We start from the raw sequence: 23059 nt of genomic DNA on the forward strand, positions 1-23059 counted from the left end.
TCAAATCTAATTCAGATCTATATCTTCACCTTAACATTGCATCACTACCTTATCACATTGATGATCTGTGCAGTCTTATCAGCACATTAAATATTATACCCATGGCAATAGGGATTACTGAATCCAATTTATACCTTAATGATACCAATATTACAGACATATCTATTAATGGATTCAATATTGAGCATTGCCCCACTGAGGCCAAAAAAGGCAGTGCTCTTTTATACCTACAGTCTAATTTAAATTATGTAGTTCGTCATGGCTTAAAAATTTATTTACCAAAATTAATTGAGTCTGTTTTTGTCGAAATCATTAAGCCTCGCAAAACAAATGTCCTATTTGGTTGTATATATCGTCATCCATCAATTAATCAAAATGATTTCAATACAACATTTTTAACTCCACTTCTTGAAAAGTTAAGCAAAGAAAAAAATTGATCTTTTTAATGGGTGATTTTAATGCAGATCTACTGAGCTATAGTGAATCTAATCCTATTTCCGACTTCCTTGATACCTTATGTTCTTACTCGTTTAATCCTTCCATAATCCTACCTACTCGTATAACAGCTAAATCTCAAACACTCATTGATAACATCTTTATGAACTTCTACTTAAAATAAAGTTAAAATTTCTAGACAATGTCTAAAAAAATTTGACTAACAAATTTATTCTAGAAATTTCTAAAATCAACTGGGAGCTTATGATTAAAAAAGATGACAATATTAATGAATCCATAAATAAATTTTTAAAATCGTTTAATAGAATTTTAGACCAATGTGCCCCCTTTAAAACTTTGACTAAAAATCAAATCAAACTTAAATCTAAACCCTGGATCTCTGAAAACTTGCTTAAATCTATTTCTGTAAAAAACAAACTCTATAAAAAAATTTGCAAGATGTAACATTTCACAAAATTTAAATTCTATAGAAATAAAATTAGCAACTTATTAAAAAGTAGTAAAAAATCATACTACATAACATATTTTAATAACAACATGAACAATATAAAAAATACATGGAAAGACATAAAAGATATCATAAATATTAAAGCATCATTGTATAAAACACCTACTCAGCTAAATCTGAATGAAAATATCATCACAGACCATGCCACTGTTTCAAATATATTTAATAACTACTTCGTCTCTATTCGTGAAAAACTACTCAATAAAATCATGTCATCAAAACGTACTTATAGTGACTTTCTTAATTTGCCTAATGCTAATTCTTTCTTTATTGACCCTGTGAGTGAAGATGAGGTATCTAGTCTTATTAATAATGCTTTTAAAAGTGATAAAAGTTATGGACCTAACAGCATACCTACATTTTTTCTTAAACTTGCTTCTCACATAATCTCCAAACCTCTTAGCATTATGGTAAATAATTCTTTTAAAAGTGGCAAATTCCCTGAAGTTTTTAAAGTAGCTAAAGTCATTCCAATTTATAAAAAAGGCTCCTTACTAGACTTTTCTAACAATCGACCCATTTCCCTTCTTTCCAACCTAAGCAAACTTTTTGAGAAGGCTATGCATAACAGACTATACAAGTTTCTTGAAAGATTTAAATGCTTGTACCAACATCAATATGGATTTCGAAGCAAACATTCCACAACCCTTGCACTTATTGAAATTACTGAGAAGATTAGAAGAGCTCTAGATAATAAGCACTTTGCATGTGGGGTGTTTATAGATTTTCAAAAAGCTTTTGATATTGTGGATCACTCCATCCTTCTCACAAAATTGGAATACTATGGAATCAGAGGCATCCCACTAAAATGGTTTACTTCATATCTCCAAAACAGAACACAGTTTGTTTCCATAAATGACACTAAATCTGATTTACAGAATTGCTCAAATGGCGTCCCACAAGGTTCAGTTTTAGGACCACTTCTTTTTCTTCTTTTTATTAATGACTTAAATACTTCTTTTAAATTTGCAACTGCTTACCATTTTGCTGATGATACTAGCATTTTATTGGCTTACAAATCACTTAAAAAATCAACAAATGTATTAATCATGATCTTGGAAATCTTGTTCAGTGGCTCCGTTCTAATAAACTTTCTCTCAATTCTAACAAAACAGAGCTAATTATCTTTTAATCCAATTCGGCACCAATTAATAAGCACTTAAATTTCAGACTAAGCGGACAAAAAATTTATCCTTTAGACTATTAAATATCTTGGGATTAAAATTGATTCTAATCTTTCTTTTCAAGGCCATCTGAATGACTTAGCAATGAAACTCAGCAGATCTAATGGAATGCTAGCCAAAGTCCGCCATTATGTAAATCTAGAAACTCTGCTAAATATATATCATGCTATTTTTGGGTCCCATCTAAGATATGCATGTCAAGTATGGGGGCAATCCCATAAGCAAACCATTTTAAGGTTGTCCCATCTCCAAAATAAAGCTTTGAAAATAATATATTTTCATTACAATAACTTTAAATCTAATGTGCTATACCTAATTTCCAATATATTAAAATTGTGATATTCCTTAACTGCCAATTCGTCTGGAATTATCATCACAAAAACCTTCCCCTATCATTCGATAATTTCTTTACTTGTACAAATAGTCACTATCCTCTTCGCTCTTAAGTAGCTTAAATTTAGTTATTCAAAAACACCACTCTGCTAAATATGGAAATAGATCCATTAAATATCAATCTATTAGCTCATGGAACAAACTACCTCCTGATCTAAAATCTCTTAATTCAATCTCTGAATTCAAAATCAAGCTTTTATTGTAATTATTTGTTAAAAAAATACAATTAAATATTTCTACAAATTAATATTGGAATTCTTTATTATGTATATCAATTTGTGATGCTTCAGTTTTTTATTTGATGTTTTTAACATTTTGAAATTCTTTTCTATCTGCCATTTTTAAACTTTTTTCATTCTAATATTATTAATATTAGTACCAATATTTTGGCTTTATTTATCTATCTATTTATTTATCTCTTTTCACTCAACCATTCTCTACTTCGTACTAAATGCTTGTTGTCGCTGTCATTATTCACTAAATTCTTGTTGCTGCTGTTATTGTCCTTATTTATGAAATTCTCCTTTTGTTATAGTTGTTATCATTTTGTTACTAGTATTATTATTATTGTTATTACTATTGTTGTTATTATTATCATTATTATTATAATTAGTATTATTGTTATCAGCTATTTTTACTATTTCATCATTGACTATAAGGTTATGTTGTATATTCAGGTATTTACTTTATATTAGTACTTGTACTATTGTTAATTCTCCTGAAATGGAAAATTCGAAATAGTTTATTTATACATAGCTATTTAATATATTGTTATATGTTAAATAGCTATGTATGAATAAACTATTTCGAAATATATTTGTTTTGATTTACTATAGAAATATCAAATTTCGAAATATATTTGTTTTGATTTACTATAGAAATATGAAAGTAAAATTTTTAAAAATATTATATTCTATTGAGCGCAATTCCATTCTTAAAACGTAAATCCTAAATACGTACATATTTTATTTACACATAGCCATTTAACATATTACAACATAATTTTTTTATCACAAATTTTACAAAGAATCTCATACCCAGTGGGCGTGTATCGTCTGGGAGACGTTTGTCAGACGTCTCAAGGACGTCCAAACGTTCGTAAGACGTCCGTTGGACGTCTTACGTCATGGTTACGGGCGACATGCCCACTGTATACAGTAAAAACGAAAAAAAAATAAAAAAATTAATAGTCATTATAAACTTACATATATTCACTTAAGGTTAATAAAACAACTAACGTAACATTTTTATAGGGTCTCTTCAGGCATCTTTTTCAAAATTTAACAAAATGTATACTATCTAGTCCTGTAGTGTTAGCTACAGGGTTAGTGGCATGGTTATCTCATAAAAAAACGCTACTTCAGGGTTTTTTTATTATAACAAGTTTTTTTAACAAATTTAAATTTTGGTAAATACTTTTATATAATAAGTCATGTTTTTAATGCCGTTTAAAGATAGAAATATTTTTTAGGTTTTTAAAAAATGGCATTAGGTATTTTTTAAAATCTAAAAGGCATTTCTTTTTCGTTGTTATATAGAACATTTTGAACCCGAACAGAAAAATTTATCTTTTCCCATCTGCAATCACGTCTCGTTTTCCAATACGCCGAGAAAATTTAATAACTACCCTTTTCGTGACTTGTTATAGAATGTTGTATAATTAGATTTAAATTAATTAAGAAAAGTAAGCATTAGTTTAAGAACCTGTTGCGAAATAAATTATTTATAAGCTGTTATATTTTCATTATATGTACATATCAGTCACGTGACTCTTTTGTAAAATCATTTTATAATTTTTTTTGGTAAACATGTAGATAAAAAAAGTAAAAATAGGGGAAAGGCGCCTATGATGGCATAGCGCCTATGATGGCATACCGGTCATATTTCCATTAAAATTGGTTTTGGTAAAAAAATGATTAGACCTACATGACTATACTGACTTTACATTAGTTTAAGTGAAAAAACGTCCCTTGTGCACAAGTATTGTTTTTATAATCAACAAAAATCGATTTCGGGATGTGCTGTTGTAGTTTTATTTCCTTCATATATTTATGATTGTGATTTTACTATTAACTGTGCAGAAATGAAATTTTCATGCATTTTATATTCAAGTTTTGTGCATTTAGTGGAATAGTTACTTTAATTTTATCTTTTGAACAAAGCAGACACAGCTTGTTTTAATAAAAATGATGACTTTTACCCATGATGGCATACTGACGAGTTGGGGGTGTTAAAATGTTGACGAGTTGGGAAAATCTTTTTTTTTTTTAAAAGAAAAACTTATTTTTAAGTAAAGTTAAAAGAAAGCGATGCTCCAAAATTCTTTTTTGGTCCAAAAAATACGTAAAGCGCAATATATCCTATGCGCATGCGCAAAATTTTACAATGCTGGTGTGTAACATGAAATGGTAAATTAGGATGGTTTCGAGTAATTTCTGGCTTTTCTGAGGGAAGACTCTAAGGTTAAATGAAATCATTAAGTTACTATCGATCCTAACTAGCCCCATCCTCCCCTATGCCATCATAGGAGCAGTGGTTGCGTATGATGGCATACTTGTGCTTTTTTTTGCAATAAGAATAACTTATAAAAAAAATAAAACTGATGAAAACTCCCAGAGTAATTATTGTTCTAGATGTAACAATGAATGTATCCATATCAAAACTTTTATTATTGGTCTTCAAGATACTGAATAATGAAGCTTCAAAGTTAAGTATGCCATCATAGGCGCCTTTCCCCTAGTTTTTAGTTTACTCTCTTTTTATTTCTCAAACTTAAATCTGTTAACATTTTCTTTTTAATAATAAAAGCACAATCTTTTAATTTTAAATTAGTTTTGAATTTTTAATAAAAAGGTAATGAAAAAAGTCTTTTAACTGTCAAATTATATCAACTTACGCAGGTTGCTTGACAAGTAGACCGGAAATGAAATCTTTCGCGTGACATGATATTTGTTCAAATGATTCGTCTTCAAAGTCGTAATCAACTTTAACAATAGCTTCATAAGTCTCTTGATTATTCTCACCAAGAAATGGAGAGCAACCACTGAGGCTAAAAAATATAACTCATGTTAGCTAAAATTTTTAAAAAGTTTTCATTGAATTTTATAAAGTTAAAGGTCATATCTCAGTAAAAAAAAGTAGATGAATTAAATGAACCTTTGATTTTATTTAACATTGATAAAAATGAAATCTGCTATAGCTGGTGTGGTACAAGCCATTTGTCAAATGGCTTGTACACATCCACAACACACACGCACGCGCACACACACGCACACACATACACAAAGTTTTGAATCTAATCGTGTTTTATTCTAAACAGCTCAGAATAAGGGCGTATACTTATATAATTATTTTTATAATTTTGCAAACGTATTAGTAAAAAACTTACAGTATAAATGCCAAGACACCAATTGCCCTAAATAAAAAGTAAATATACTAAAACTATGTAACATTTTGAAGATTATAAAAATTAATGTTCCTATAGAACGCTATATATAATTTATAAATAAATAAAAATACCTAAAAACATACAATATACAATAAAAAATTAACAAACCCGTTTTGCATTTAAATATAAGTTTGTTTTTATTAGCTGAGGTTATTAAGGGTTGGAATTGTTCTCTTTTTTCCGTTGGCGAACGCAATAAAAATTTTAATTGTACTTAGTTTTTTTTTTTTTTTTTTTGGTGGCTATTTAGATGTTTATAGAACTTCCTTACAGTCTTATCACAGAGCAGAATGCAGACCAGCATTTGACTAGGAAGTTTATGCCTCCTTCCTCACCAATTTGACTAAAGGTGGCGTCGAACCTCGGAGCTTATGGTTCTGAGTCAGAAATCTAACCACGCCTCGGTTTAGCGCTGCACTCTTTGACGGAAAAAGATACAATCGTAAGGGATCGCCCATAAATTACGCAACACTAAATTTCACTAACAAACAAAATAAAAATGATCTAAAGTTTTTCCTCTTAAAAAAACCTAAGATCTCCTACTTCTATTTTTAAACAAATTAGGCAATGCGCATTTTATGGACTATCCCTAACCCTAATGAGTTACTTAAAAATAAAAAACGATCTTGTCATAGAGCGTCGTGGTAGTGTATTTAATAGAATATATAGTCTGCATTCCTTACCGATGCAGATAAAATATGTTGGTAATGGTATTATATGGCCAGAGTAGCTGTCGTTTTTTTAATATATGAAATCTAATAGCCTGATAATGTTTATAAATTTTTATTTACATCAAATAATTCTTTACATCAAGTATTTAATTTATTAACTTTATTTTTAAACATAATTCATATTATACTATTTATAGTATATCGTCATTATTAATTATATAAATATAAAAAATTGTTCACTCAGCATATTGAAATTTTTATAAAAAAATTAATTAAATCTGTACCATGAATGAATATTTCTGAAGTATTTATACAAATATAATAAACTAAAGAATAAGATAACTATAAAAATAAAATAAATTAAAAAGAACGTAAACGCATAAATATAATATGCATATAATACAATAAACAGAAAGTCTTATAAATTAGTAAATAAAAAAAGTATGATAACATGATATTTATTTCAACTCTTTTTATATCTTCGACAAACTCAAAATTAATGAAAGTGTAACTTTATATTAAGAGCAAGAAAAACACAGGGACAACTTGACAGCTAATTTGTTTCTACTCGGTGTAGTTAAGGCGATTTTTAATAATTATAGTCTGTATAATATTTTGCTGACTTCAACATATTTCCGTTAAATGATCAGATTTTATATTTTATATTTCCCCGTTTGACAATAATTACAATAACTAAGTAAAAAAATAAAAATTTACACGACAGGAGCAAAAAGAAGACTATAGTTGTCTTATCACTAAGCCCCGTAAGCCCCGTACCATACGTAGCATTTTAAAAACTGTGTAAAATAATACAAAATCTTTTAAATATTAATTAAATTTTCTTAAAATTTTATTTAAAATAAAGAAAGAAAAAAATAAATGAGTTTTTATTTTTTTTTAAATTTCTTTTGTTAGATTGAGAATAATTAACAAAAAAAAAAAAAATTTAAAAATACATAAATGAGGATCTTAAAACACTCTTTTCGCTTAACCAATTTAAAACAAAACTTAGGCAAACTCTTCTACTAAAACGATGATGAATTAAATTTCTTTTAAGGCGATAAATAAGAGTACTCTAAGGATTTGATTTATATTATTATGAATATATCTATCAATTTGTTATATATATATATATATATCTATATATATATATATATATATATATATATATATATATATATATATATATATATATATATATATATATATATATATATATATATATATATATATATATATATATATATATATATATATATATATATGTATATAATATATATATATATATATATATATATATATATATATATATATATATATATATATATATATATATATGCCGGTTTTAACACTACCAGCGCCCTGGGCGAGATTTCTACGGCGCCCCTAGCTCAATTTAACCCCATTCAAAAAATAACCAATTAGTTTCTCCCCTTTATATTCGGCGCCCTGGGCCATCGCTCAACCAGGCCCTACCCTAACGCCGCCACTGTATATATATATATATATATATATATATATATATATATATATATATATATATATATATATATATATATATATATATATATATATATATATATATATATATATAATATATATATATATATATATATATATATATATATATATATATATATATATATATATATATATATATATATATGTGGTTTGAGTGTAGACATCGTGTATAAGAGTGCATGTTATACTAATAAGAAAACATCAAACAATACGAATTCTCTTAATACAAAGAATAATTTATTTTGAGAAATTTTCACTGGGTTATGGACACCAGCATCATCAGCTCGTAAAATATTACAAAATTTTTTGAACGTTAAAAAACAGTTTAATAAAATTTTTTTTAACTGACGTCAGCAGTTGAATGACTTCTTTTTTCGTTACGCAAGAATATAAAAAATGTCCAAAATTTAGTTTTGGCAAATTGCCCATTATCGAGATATATTCCGCCATTCGATGGGAAACGTTGGTGCCTCTGTATTTCGAGTGCTTTTCGTACTTTACGCTCGAATTTTTTTAATTTCAACTTTAGGAGTTTTAGTTTTCTCCCAATTTATTTTTCAGAGCAAAACTTGCTATGTGTTGCAATTGCTGACTGATAATGTTTGCCATCATTTAAACTTTTTTGGTGTTGTTGAATTTTTGTTATGGTTGTTGTTATGTTGTTGAATTCTTGTTGTGTTTTTTTATGTTTTTCTTTCTCAATTGTGTATTGTATTGCAGGGTGTTGTTTATTTAAGATTATTTTGAATTTCTCTTTTGATTACTCTGAATTTCCTAGATATAACAATAATAAATAACAGCAAAGGTAAGTATGAGTTTAAAGTCTACAGAAAAGAAGCCATCACAAATATTCAAATAAAATCGCACTCGAATCATGACCCCAAAATTGTATGCACAATATTCAAAGGTTATGTTCACAGGGCATACTCCATATGCAGTGTTACACATTTAAAAAATGAGATAAACTTTCTTATTCAAGTTTTTAATGAAAATGGATACACCGAAAGCCAACTAAAAAGTATTGCAAATCAAATTAGGAAAAAACGGTCCGTAAAGAACAATATAATTCAATCCGAGAAAAATGCTTTCCCAACAGTATCATTACCGTGGATACCTTCACTATCACCAAAGTTAAGGAAAATATTTAGAAAAGTTGGCTATAGAGTAGTTTTTAAATCAAATTCTAATTTAAGAACAACATTATCATGTAAAAACAAATCTAGATTGCCCCAAAATTGCCAGCCTAGTACATATTTAGTTGAATGCAATTGCTCAAAAAAATATGTAAGAGAAACGAAATTACAAATTAGAACAAGAATTCAACAAAACCAAAAAAGTTTAAATGATGGCAAACATTATCAGTCAGCAATTGCAACACATAGCAAGTTTTGCTCTAAAAAAATAAATTGGGAGTAAACTAAAACTCTTAAAGTTGAAATAAAAAAATTCGACCGTAAAGTACGAGAAGCACTCGAAATACAGAGGCACCGATGTTTCCCATCGAATGGCGGATTATGTCTCGATAATGGGCAATTTGTCAAAACTAAATTTTGGACATTTTTTATATTCTTGCGTAACGAAAAAAGAAGTCATTCAACTGCTGACGTCAAATAAAAAATTTTTTATTAAACTGTTTTTTAACGTTCAAAAAATTTTGTAATATTTTACGAGCTGTTGATGCTGGTGTCCATAACCCAGTGAAAATTTCTCAAAATAAATTATTCTTTGTATTAAGAGAATTTGTATTGTTTGATGTTTTCTTATTAATATAACATACACTCTTATACACGATGTCTACACTCAAATCATATATACATATATATATATATATATATATATATATATATATATATATATATATATATATATATATATATATATATATATATATATATATATATATATATATATATATATATATATATAAATAACAAATTGATAAATATATTCATAATAATATAAATCATATCATAAGAGTGCTCTTATTTAACGCCTTAAAAGAAATTTAATTCATAGACGTTTAGTAGAAGTGTTTGCCTAAGTTTTGTTTTAAATTGGTTAAGCGAAGAGAGTGTTTTAAGATCATTATTTAAAAGTGTGTTCTATAATTTAGGTCCTCGATATGTGATTGAGTGTTTAGTGGTTGAATAATAGGTTTTGGATTGACTAAAGTTATTTTTGAGATTCTTGTGCTGTGTATATGATTTTTTTTTTTTAAATATTGAGTAAAATAAAGGCGGTGCCGTTTTTTTTATGAAGTTTAAACATAAATATAAGAATTTGATAAAGATTTATTTTGAAAACATTTTATATATTGAGTTTACTAAAAAAGTGTTTTGCATCGACATTCATTTGTAATAATCCTAATAGTATGTTTTTGTTCGCAGAGAAGTTTATTTATTTTTGCAACGTTGGTGCAACCAAAAAATGAAAATGTTTGTAGCGAAATAACCCAGACCGAAGATTCTTTTTTTTTTTTTTTAAAAAAAAAAAATAGTCATCTTAAAATTACAATCGCTTGTTCAAATTTGAATAAGATTTTAAATAAATACGCTTTTTAGGTGAAATAAACATTATAGTTTAATAATATGATCTGTTCTGATCGTTTATTAGCAATTTTTCTTAATTATTAGCGCTTTCTTGGTCGGAATTCTAAACTTTGGGAAAATTGATAGAAATGTTGTGTTTTTACGACTATATTAAATTAATATGTGCTTGAACCGATTAGCTAGGATCTATAGTAGATTAAGGCACTTTTTTAAAAATTTTTCAAATAAAATTAAGTTAACCCTGTTGAGCGGATTTGATCTAAAGACTCAAAAAACGGTGTTTTTTAGATTCGCAACTAGGGGTAATAAAAAAGTTTTGAAAATTATATCAAAAAAAGGAAAGTTACTTTAAACATTATAAAAACTTGATGCAATAAAAATTATAGCAATTAAAGCTCTTCTATAGACATAATACGCTGAAAAAACATGCTAATTCCAAATAAAATAATAACTTATAAATTGCCCAAACATTGATTTCCTTAATTATGAAGCAAATTATCAAAGTTGGTTTTGCCTTATTTTCAGAGTTAATCAAACTTTTTTCACAGTTTAATAAATAATAATAAATGACATTTAAATAAGACACCAGTTATAATAATTATTGAGACATACCACATATCTGTGTAACATCCTATAGTTTCATAACTAACAATTTCTGGAGCAACAAACTCAGGGGTACCCATCATTTCTTTTAAATCTTTTCCTGGAGTCAATCTTTGTGCAAGCCCGAAATCAACCAGCTTGATTTCATTGCGATTTTTGGATTGTAATACAATGTTTTCTGGCTAAAAAAGTTCTTATACAATTAAAAAAATAAGTAAGTTTTGTATATTTTATTTAATACATAATTACATATATATGTACATATATATATATATATATATATATATATATATATATATATATATATATATATATATATATATATATATATATATATATATATATATATATATATATATATATATATATAAAATTTATTTTATTTATTTATTTAAAATTGCATAGTATATAAATGAATTTTACAATTAATTCTTTATAATCTATCTAAAGTATTATTCTCTTAGGTTAAAAATGATAAGTGGGAGATGTACCGACAGTGAGTTATTTACGAAGGTATAGGTTTTTGATACCATCTCGAAGTAAATATTTCTAAACAAACGTTTTTTGATACAATGTAGTGTTAGCAGTATTGGTCTAATATAATAATCTGTCAGAGTTTCTGCCTGTGGTATATATATATATATATATATATATATATATATATATATATATATATATATATATATATATATATATATATATATATATATATATATATATATATATATATATATATATATATATATATATATATATATGTAAACATGTATACATAGGCGGTTCTACGAATAGCATAAAGGGGTGAGGGCCCTTATAATTCCACTACCATTTCTCACCCCTTTCCTAACTTCCCTTCCTACCCTCCCTTTCCTTAAATACACGCTGTATTCCATGTCGGTAAATAAAGATTTCTCCAAAAGTCTTCAATCTTATCTCAAACTCTTATTTACTTAAAATCTTACATTTTTATTTACCTAAAACCCTAAATGAAAAAAGTATTTCTATAAAAGTATTTTTAAAAAAATGACCATACCAATTTTTGTTGAAAATCTTGCATTTTGTATTTAAAATTTAAATAATATAAGTTCATTTAAAACCATTATTAATAATATTTTTTTTATTATTACAATTTTTTTTTTCTAATAAATTCGATTATTCAATTAAATTAAGAACTCAGGGACGTATGTAATTCACTTGAGTTCTCTATGCTTAAGGTGGTTGTCTGGTAAAAAAATATTTAAAAAATCAAATTTTTGTTATTAGTCCAGTTTAAAAGAAAAACTTGTGCTATTTTAGAAAATATATATTTTTAAACATATTTTTTAACTAAATTTTTCAAATATTTAATTCCTGTAAAGACATGAACTAGCCTTTTTCCTTAGCAATGCCCTTAGCAACAATCATTTTTGGTTGTTTTGGGCCAAAACTAATAACCAAACTTGTAACAACCTTTTTTGAGATAGGTTTGTCTAAATACAATTCAAAAGGTGGTATTCCTGAAGTCATTCAAAAAAACAAATTGAAAAGGTTTTTATTGATTTAAGTAATGATGAGCTTTTGTCGCCCTGATAACAAGGCACAAGCCAAAATGCTAACGAAGCATTTAATCAGATTCTCTGGCGGCAATGCCCAAAAAATACATTTTTTTCAAAAGATATACTAGAAATGTGTACGTTTTCATCAGTAGTAAGTTTTAATGATGGATATTTAGCTCTAGCTAATGTTTTGAAGAATCTTTGTTTAACACCAGGAAAATATTTTATTGATCGTGCTTTAGTATTTGATAGTAAAAAAGTCAAAAATATACAAAAAAAATCAACAGATACTGTAAAGAACAAAAGAAAAAAGTTAAGAGCTATAAGGAAAGGATTTATTGATGAAGAAAAACACCAGGAAGGAGGAGATTTTATTTTTATTTTGTTGGTTTTCTCCGTTTGTGATATTTCAGACTTAAAATGCAAATATCTCAGCTTCTATAAATTATTTTTGAATGAAATTTTCAGGGTTTGTTCATCTGTGTATAAGTTAGTATGTGAACCAGAATCTAATTAATTCTTTGAGCATTTAAGGAAATATGGGTTCGTTTTTGTTGAACTTTACCCTTTTTTTAATTTCCCCAAATACGTAAAGCTGCCATTATGGATATAAACATAATTATAAATTTTTACTGGTTCTCATACTAATTTTATATATATCCTGCATAAAAAACCAAACTGCATGCAAAACGGATGTATAGATAGCTAGAACTCTTTGTTTTAAGAAAGTGATGTTTTAACCATTTTTTTGCTGATTCAGCATTAAAAAACTTAATTTTTTTTTTTTTTTTCGTCATACAAATATAACTTCTTAATGTTGAAAAATAAATAAACTTTCCCCCAAATTGTATTTTTGATTTTTTTTACCAGACGATCACCTTAAAAATAAAAACGCGTAATAATTACCATTTTTAGCAAAAGTTTAATTTTCCATTCTTATTTTTTGTATTATTGGGAATTGATACAATAGTAATCACTTTATTAATTACAGATTATTATGTTGCAACAGAAGTATATATGATTTAAACTTGTGCATTACAAATCAAAACAAATAAATAACAAATCAAAACAAATAAATAACAAATACGTTGGACTACATAAAGTACGCAATTAGTATTAATTTATTAGTATTTATAGTATTCTATTTATAGCATAATTAGTATTCTACTTATCAATTTACTGATATATTTGTCCCTACATTACACTCTGTATTCCATATTATCAACTTACTGGTATACTATAGTACACCAGTAAACCAATAAACAGAATATGAACAAAAAATTAACATTGAAAGTTAAAACAAAACCAACCTTTATATCTAAGTGAACAATATTTAAACTATGAATATGATAAACAGCTTCCAGGACTTGCTTCATGTAAAAACATGCATCAACTTCTTTTAAAAACTCACACTCACATATTTTGTCAAACAATTCTCCACCTGATAGTCTAATGAAAAAAAGACAACAATATATACCGACATATAACAAGATGATTAATATTGAAAATTCTTGTTAGTACTTCCATAATTCTTGATATCGGAATTACTATTACTTATTTTTTCGAACTCATTTGCTTAAAACTATAATTTTGCGATTTGTAAAATTTATTTTACAAATGAGTAATTGCAAATTGCAATTATTAATTTAATAAACAATTTCTTTGTTTTTACTATAGTCATTATTATTTTTTTATTGTTTGTGTTTGTTTTAATTAACATCTTTTTATTTCTATTTTGGGAAAAATAAAAGCTTGTTATTAGAAAAGAAACAAAAAATATGCGTCTATATTTTTATTTTTAATTCGTTATAAACCGCCACGCCCAAATTAAGTTGAAGAGCTTAGAAATGCTCCGTCTGGCGCCAATTCTTTAAATATAACGTTATGAAATGAAATATAACGTTAAAAAAAGCTTTTTCATCTTCAATTCATTTTTTCAATTTTACTTTGAACAGTCTAGGAACTCTCCCACCCTAATCCTAGATTGGTAATCTTTGTTAAGCACGCACTTTAACAGAAACTACTATAATTATATTACCTTAACATTTGCTTTTATATAACATCATAAATATTTTTATAAAAGTTATTATCGTTATAATTGTTATTATAAAAATTCATAAAATAAAAAAGTAAAAAACTGAGAAACATACAGTTCTAATACAAGGATAATTTCAGTACCAATATCAAACAAATCATAAAGTTTAATTATTTTTGAATGGTCGACGGAAAAGAGTATTCCAGCCTCTCTTTCAATTAGCTCTTTACTCAAACCATTTTTACTAGCTTTAGATCTTTTAACTTTTATAAACTTGGCAGCAACCTCCTGGTTATTTTCTTTTGAAATGCATTTTTTTACAACAGCAAACTGTCCCCTACAACGTAATTATATGCTTAGACGCAAGGTTTTAAGTGTAATTATTTAATTTTTTAAAAAATAAGTTTAAAATTCGCATTTATGTTACCTTCCTAATTCTTGCATAACATCGTAAAAGTCTTCAAATTTTTCATTTCGACATTGAACTGTCGCTGACATCACCTAATTGTTTTGGTAAATGAGCGATGACTTCTTTTCTAATAACATTAAGGAAATAATTAAATTAATATCACACAACCTTTATAGGTATCACACAACCTTTTATAAGTATCACACAACCTTTTAAACAGCTTTCAAAAAGTAATATAAGTGATTTTCATCTGTTTCACATTTATATTAAAAATGTATACATTATAAATTGTTGAGTTTATAAATATAACTTTTAGGCATAACAAATTCCTAAAACTTTAATAAAACCTTTTAAAACGAAATGGCATTTTATCACAATTATTGTCTATTATCGTGGTTAATTGTGTTTTAACATAATAATCCTTGAAAACAAAAATAATAGATAAGTACCTTAAAACCAAGTTTTTACTCGTTTACCTGAAAAACAAACTTTATTCAAGAATCATTCACTTAACAAACAACTAAATTGATCCAACTGGGGTTTTCATATTACTATCAATGTTAACTGCTCTCCATCTTCTCTATTTAAAGATTCCGAAACAAACACGTAACGAAATCATGAGAACTATACTTGAATATTTAATATTCAAGTGTAATTATTAATATACTCACAGTATACGCCATTTAAGGGTAAAAATAAATTCAAATATTCTTGATAATACTTTAAATGTATTTCTTTGATGCTTCTTTCTAGTTCTCTTCATTCATTTTATTAATAATTAAAACCCGAATAAATAGTAATAACTATATTAAGTATTATATTGTATTGTGTTATAACAATAAAAAAGAATAAAAAAATAAAGGAAAAGACACACGTGCTACTATTGTTCTGATAAATCTACAGATAAATCAGACTGTTTCGTGAGTTACATTAGATTTAAATGATTACGTAAACCAATTATTATGGTACTACATTTCTGAAATTTTTTTATTTCTCGTTCCTTATTTAAGTTTTTTTTTGGATAAATAAAGAATAAAATTTCTTTAAATAAATAAAAGAAACATTTGTTCAAAAAACATCATTAAAACTGCCAACAAAATCGTGTGCACTTCTGAAAAGTAATATCTACTTATATTTTATATATATTTTTTATATATCTATTTGTTTAGGCTTTGATATGTATAAAAGTTTTACTTGCAAGATTGTTGTATCATGGTCATGGACAAGCTTGCGGGCTTGCTGTATTATGGACATCTGTAGTTTACTCAAGGCATAAAAATACTTTTTAAATCAAAGCGAATTATTCTCAATTAATTTATGAAAAAAAAAGTTTACATTTTCAGAGAATTTGGAACAATATATTGAAGTTATAAAACTATTTTATATTTTCAGAGGTTTTGAATAAAGAATAAAAAATTTTCTAATTAACTTGTTAATAAAACTTGTTTACCCCATGTTAATAAAACTTGTTTACCTCATGTTAAACTAACTGTGCATGCTTCGTATTTGCAAAAACAATTTTTAATGTTGAATATGATTTATAAACTTGAATTACTTTTGTTTTTAAGCAGACTAAATAAAAGTAAGCTAAATCAGATAAATATATTTAAACAATTTAATTTACTAAACTAAAGGATGGTATAAATTCAGCCACTCGTTATTTTAAAGTGATAACATTTTCATAGCTCTATAGCTATATTAGAATAATAAGCAAACTATTATATTTTGGCAAAGACTTATAGTTTTTAAGACCTCTTTCATTTCCTTTCATTCAAATAATTTTCTATCTGATTAATGGTTTTTGGCCTTTTATCAGTGCGTTGAAGCAAAAACAAGTTTTTAGTGAGTGAAGCACTTATTTGTAATTACTCAGAAAATACAAAAAAAGATTTTTGGAAAATTGCCTTAAAAAAGCAATTAAATTATTAGAAATTGTTGATTTAACATTTCAGAATAGACTCATTTATTTTAGCTATTCCAACATGGCCTTGTGAAATAAATAGCATTATTAATATTAAATTAATAATATTATAAATAAAAATGTATAGGTTACTTTCTTAAAATGCAAAAGTTTAACAAATAGAATAAATGCATTAGTATGATGAAACACACCCAGAGACCTCATGATGCCCAGGGGTGAATAAAATTTTTCTATATCAATTTCAATAAAAAAAATAACTGTTAAAAAGAGTTCTTCTCAATGTTTTCTGTAACATTTTACGCTTGACTTGTTTTATTTGGCATATGTTTATGATGACAGATGGTAGATATTTTATCTGGCAACCAAAAATCTATTTTCACAATGATTTTTATCACCGATAAAATAAACTCTTAAAGTTTTTAATGTTGATATGCAATTTTACGCTATACCATTATTTAATTACACTAAAACAATGTTCTAACCAATACAAAAAATGAATACATTTGAATTTTGTTCAAGCCCAAATAAAATCACCAGAAAACCCTAAGCTTTTATACCAAAATCAAGCTATCTACTAACATCTGTAGTTAAATTGCGTTGAAATATTTAAAGAAAATATAACTTTACAGAAATTTACTAAAACAGTATCTTGAATCTTTCCTGCTCTCTCTGCTAATTATGCTCACTCCACTGGTTGTCCTCCTCTTGATTCTCAAGTAATTTTTTTTATTAAGTTAAAAGTTGGCTAATCAGTTTATCAACATTTTCTTATATATTCTTATATTTCTTATTCGAAAAAAAACTTGCTATTGACGTCCACATTTTTTAGCAATAAAGTTTGATATTAGCAATATTATAAGTCAATATTAGCAGTTGTTGCGCAGTGGTTAGCGCGCTTGTGTCAGAAACTAGAGACCTAGGATCTAGGTTTTAGGCAAGTTTTATAATATCGGTAAGGAAGGAGACGTGAACTTCCTTTCAATTCCGCGGATTTTTGCTTATTCGGATTAAAATTCCGAACAAACAAAAAATAAAATGTTGATAAACTGACTAGTAAACTTTTTATTAAAATAAAATTGCTAAAGAATCAGTAGGAGAGCAAAATCAGTAGTGAGCATGATTAGCAGAAAAAGCAATCCCTGGATCCGTCCCTGGTATATACAAATATATACCAGGGACGGATCCAGCATTGCTTGATGTGTGACATAATTTCTAGATATGGAACAAGCTCCAAACATTTGAACAAAAAAGCCCTCAAAAATTGGAAACAACTGCCCCAAACGTTAGAGCAACAAGTTAATAAAATATTTTATGTATTATTATTTAATACAATAATCTATTAGCGTTCAAAAATTATGACTTGATAAAGTTTCAACCCCCCTTAATTTATGGGAGTTACAAATTTTATAAGGTCATAACGCAGAGAGAATATTGCATGAAATTTAAAACTTATTGATGAATATAAATTTATTAAAGAATAGTCCATAAAATATATTATCAACTTCTTACACTCGAGGCAGTTGTGACCATAATCGAGCTTTTTTGTTCCCAAGCTCCAAACATTGCAATTTTTTGTAAAGCATTCTTATTTGACATAAGTACAAACATATAAATGTTTGGAGCCTGTTCCATGTCTGGAAGGTAGCTATCTCGAACATCAAAAATTATTGGATCCTCCCCTGTATATATATATGTCGAACAAAGTTCAATCAATTCTGTATCACTTATCGTGCAGCTCATCTCTGGAACAAAATTATTTTGCCTAACTTCGGCTTACCCCTAACTTATTCTGTTTTTAAAATTAAATTAAAAGATCTCATTCTCTCTATTGAAAATATCTTAGAATATTTTTAATTTGTCTTATGATATATAATAATTTTGAAATGTATGTTCAATCTTTGTTTTATACTTGTTGACAATTTGTTTCTATTTATCTAAGTACTATTTTAATATTTTTATGTTAATTTTTTACGTTCTCTTATTGTAAAAAGGCGTTTTTATAATACTTTATGTACTCTGTTTTGTAAAAGGCTCCTGACGATAAGATCATTTGATCTTCTTTTAGAAGCCTTGTTTGTATTTGAAAAAAATATGTAATTTATATATATTACGTCAAATGTAAACAAAAAAAACATACGAAAAAAAAAAAAAAGATATATATATATATATATATATATATATATATATATATATATATATATATATATATATATATATATATATATATATATGTAGAAAATAGAAAATTAAACTAAATAAGAAAATGCAGTTATATAAGTATTAAAATTTTTTTATAGGCTTTTCATTGAATACATACATATATATACATATATAAAGGGTATATACATATATAAAACACACACACACACACTACCATTAATAATTATTCGAATGACATTTAAATAATTCTACTTTTTATTTAACTATTTTTATAATTATTTTTGCATTATTAGATAATTTAAAAAATATAAAAGTATTTTGATTAAAATGCTTTGACAAAAATCATAAGAATATTAAAAATGCTCAAGTAAGCAAAACTACATAAAAGATGGACCATCAATGACTGTAAACGTGGGCCTATTGTCGAAGTTTTAAATCTTTGATTTCAAGAGAAGATAGTTTTTCAAAAAAAAAAAATTGAATGTATGATAAAATAGTGTGTATTGTCAACTGCAAAACATGGTGGATGTAGTGTAGATTATTGTAAAACATGGTGGATGTAGTGTAAAGGTGTAGAGCTGTTTCGGTCGAAATACCACAGATGACATCGTAAAAATAGAGGAAATAATAACAAAAGTAGTTTACTTGGACACTTAAAAAGTCATGCTATTCCTTTGGATTGTTGGGTTAATGGGATATAACTTATTTTTTTAGAATAATATTATTTATTAGAGTATTAGTTAAAGCTTAAATCCAAAATTCTTCAGAACATTGTATAAGTTATTTGACTGAGTTCGTGAATGATCAAATATTGAATAGAATGATTTAGCCTCCCCAATCAAAAGATCTCTCTCCTGTCGGATTTGTATTGAAGGAATTAAAAGTAACGTCAAAATTTAACTCCTAACGATGCATAAGATGTGGAAAAAACTTATTATGTGGCATAAAATTGACTACGACAAATTGGATAAGTCGTTAAGTAGAAGGCCAAGAATATGTATGGCGGTTATTGTCGCTAAGAGTGATTAATAGGCAAGTAAATTGTAAACTTATCTAATGGAACTTAATATAATTTTTTTATAAACCTTATAAATAGGAAGATAACGTATAATTCAGGTAGATGTTGTTTTCAGCGTTACTCCCAATAGTAAATTAAACTTTGATATCTTATATCAAAAAGTATGCCTATTCAAACAATTATGGACGGTAGTGTATATAGTAAAATAAAATCTATTTAAATGTATTTAAATTTTCTGCTTAAAACCGAACCCAGATTAAAAGGGTCTTGTGTGACACGCTTTGGGGAAACTATTTAATCTTTTTGTATTATTTTTACTACAAAAAACTCCTTTACTTTTTCACGGGACCTTAGGCTTAAAAACTACTTTTTTTTAAGTCTGAATCTTGAATTACTTGAATAATTCACTTACTTTACTAAAACAACTACTACGCAAAAATGCAATTTACTAAACTTATGAAACTTTGTATATCGCAATAAGTAAAAATAAAATTAAAAAAATATTAAAAAAAAAATTGGCACAAACTTACTAACCACAAAAAAAATGCTTTATTTCTTTTCATTCTCTTTTAAAAGTAAAAATACAAATTGAAATAACAAAAGTATAGTGTTGCAGCGCCAAAAAACCTAAACCTTGCGCAAGTTTTTAGACATCTGTTTAGTAATCTTAAAAGATTCTTTTAAACAATAGCTTTTATTATTACACCATTGTCTTATTGAACAAAACAATAAAACAATAGTTGATTGTTTTAAAAATCAAACAGATGTCATACTCTGTCCAGAAATTTGTCAAAACAAAAATTTAAGGATCAAGGAAGAACCAAATCTCAAAGTCCAAAAAACAAGATCTAACTTAAAAAAAAGGAAAAAATTAAGGAATGAATAACAGGTCTTGAAACGCCTTAAGACAGCTTTCAATAAGTCTCCATATACCTAGAAACAACTTTTAATAGGTCTCAATATAATAATATAAAAAATATAGCTTTCTTTTTTTTTAAAAAACGATCATTTATAAAAAGCGTTTAAAACATTTATTATAGTTTCTTATCTATCTATTTTTAAATATTTATTTTAAAAAAGAATAAAAATAAAGAATAGTAAGATACAGAAGTAAAAGAAAAGCTAAAGCAATAACTGTAGTTGCATCCAATCCCCTTACCTCCACAGAATTTGACGGTTGTAAATATTGCATGGTCAGAACTTTCAAACGTTACAAAATTTTAAAAGAATGAAATTTAGAGCTTTTCGATAAATTTAAATTTAGTATAAAATAATAAATTTAAACTTTTTGATAAATTTAAATTTAGCATAAAATAATAAAGTTGAAAATTTTACTAACTCACTGTCCTCACGTTTGGGCGGAGAAAGGAGGGGGAGGGGGGGGGGGGTAGGAGGGGTAAAATTTTTGGAATATTTTCTTCTAGGCCTCTATTGCCACAATTTTTTGAAAAACTTTCTCATATAGAGATGAACATATTTAAGTTTCGAGTTGTCATGTCTGAAACATCATAAAATCCCACGCTCGTGTGTAGCTAGTGCACTATATTGACAGCAATTAAGATTTTTTTTTTTTTTTAATGTGTAGTGTGGTAGATAGGTTATTGTAATATTTGGCAAAGTTTCAATGCTTTTGCGTTGTAAGGGAGCACTCTTTTTGTGTATTCCCCGTTACATTTAAAAAAATATTTTTCAATTATCGTTTTTTAAGAAAAGAAGATTTTGGAATATTTCTTAAAATGTATCGTTTTTTAAAACAAAAAGACATTTTAAATCCACCTATATAATGAAATCTGTATTTAAAAACTAATTACAAAATATACTTCATTAAGTAATAAACGCTATAGATACTAATAAACAACTATTAATACCTAACTTATAACATGTGAATTAACAACATAATTATTATTCTAAATTTTGTTATATATATTAATAATTTTGATAACATGTAGTTATATCATATTAATAAAATAAATATAATTAAAATATTTCCATTGCAATATTTCAGCAATAAATATTTCAGTTATTTGTTTCGACGATATATCTCTTGATGTTATGCTAGTTGATTTAGCTTGTTAATAGAAACAACTAATAAGTGAATAAGTCTTAAATAAAGTAAACAGAAAAATATGTGGGGTACACAGCCCGAGATAAAACAAAAAATAGATCATTTTAATAACTAATTTCGAATTTTCTTTTTTAAAAAATTGACGTTTAAAAGGCAAAATCCATTTAAAGATTATAACCACCTGATGGTTTGCAAGATTTAATGCTTGATACTTATAAATTTTTTTTTTGGAAACAACCATGCAATTACATGTTTTACAAATTTTCGTTATTTCAGTGTATGTTAATAGTAAAAAGTAGTTATTGTTGAAGCTAATAATTTTTTATTTTCATTTTTGTAGATATTAGTATAAAGATCACTTTGAAATATTTATATAAAAAATAAGAAAAGCCTAATGTTTGGCTAATAAAATAAAGCAATGGATTGCTTAAATTTAGTAGATTTTAAAATAAAAACTTAATGCATATGCATTTTTTTTTTTTTTTTTTTTTTAATTTCTTTATGAAATGTAGCGCAAGTTCGGTCAGTCGAGAAACCGAAGGCCAAGTGTTCATTTTTTGTGTTTCCGTGAAACATTGAGTTT

The 23059-nt window shown here is 26.3% G+C and overlaps 1 protein-coding gene across 3 annotated transcripts in view; it reads right to left on the bottom strand.

The window, feature by feature from the left end:
• The window catches only part of LOC100210263 (death-associated protein kinase 2), a 39224-nt gene that overhangs the window by 14784 nt on the left and 1381 nt on the right, over positions 1 to 23059 (bottom strand). The window contains exons 1-7 of one of the 3 annotated variants that reach the window (XM_065816586.1): positions 15762 to 16099; positions 15331 to 15439; positions 15019 to 15240; positions 14179 to 14317; positions 11343 to 11515; positions 5930 to 5956; positions 5438 to 5590 (exon numbers count right to left, since the gene is read on the bottom strand). In XM_065816586.1, the coding sequence (XP_065672658.1) occupies positions 5438 to 5590; positions 5930 to 5956; positions 11343 to 11515; positions 14179 to 14317; positions 15019 to 15240; positions 15331 to 15401 (785 nt within the window). In that variant the 5' untranslated portion in view covers positions 15402 to 15439; positions 15762 to 16099. Of the gene's footprint in view, positions 1 to 5437; positions 5591 to 5929; positions 5957 to 11342; positions 11516 to 14178; positions 14318 to 15018; positions 15241 to 15330; positions 15440 to 15761; positions 16100 to 23059 lie in introns of those variants that run through there. The other 2 variants (XM_065816585.1, XM_065816584.1) reach the window with 2 other exon arrangements.

This window comes from Hydra vulgaris, chromosome 13, assembly GCF_038396675.1.
Source record: "Hydra vulgaris chromosome 13, alternate assembly HydraT2T_AEP".
Classification (NCBI taxonomy): Eukaryota; Metazoa; Cnidaria; class Hydrozoa; order Anthoathecata; family Hydridae; genus Hydra; species Hydra vulgaris.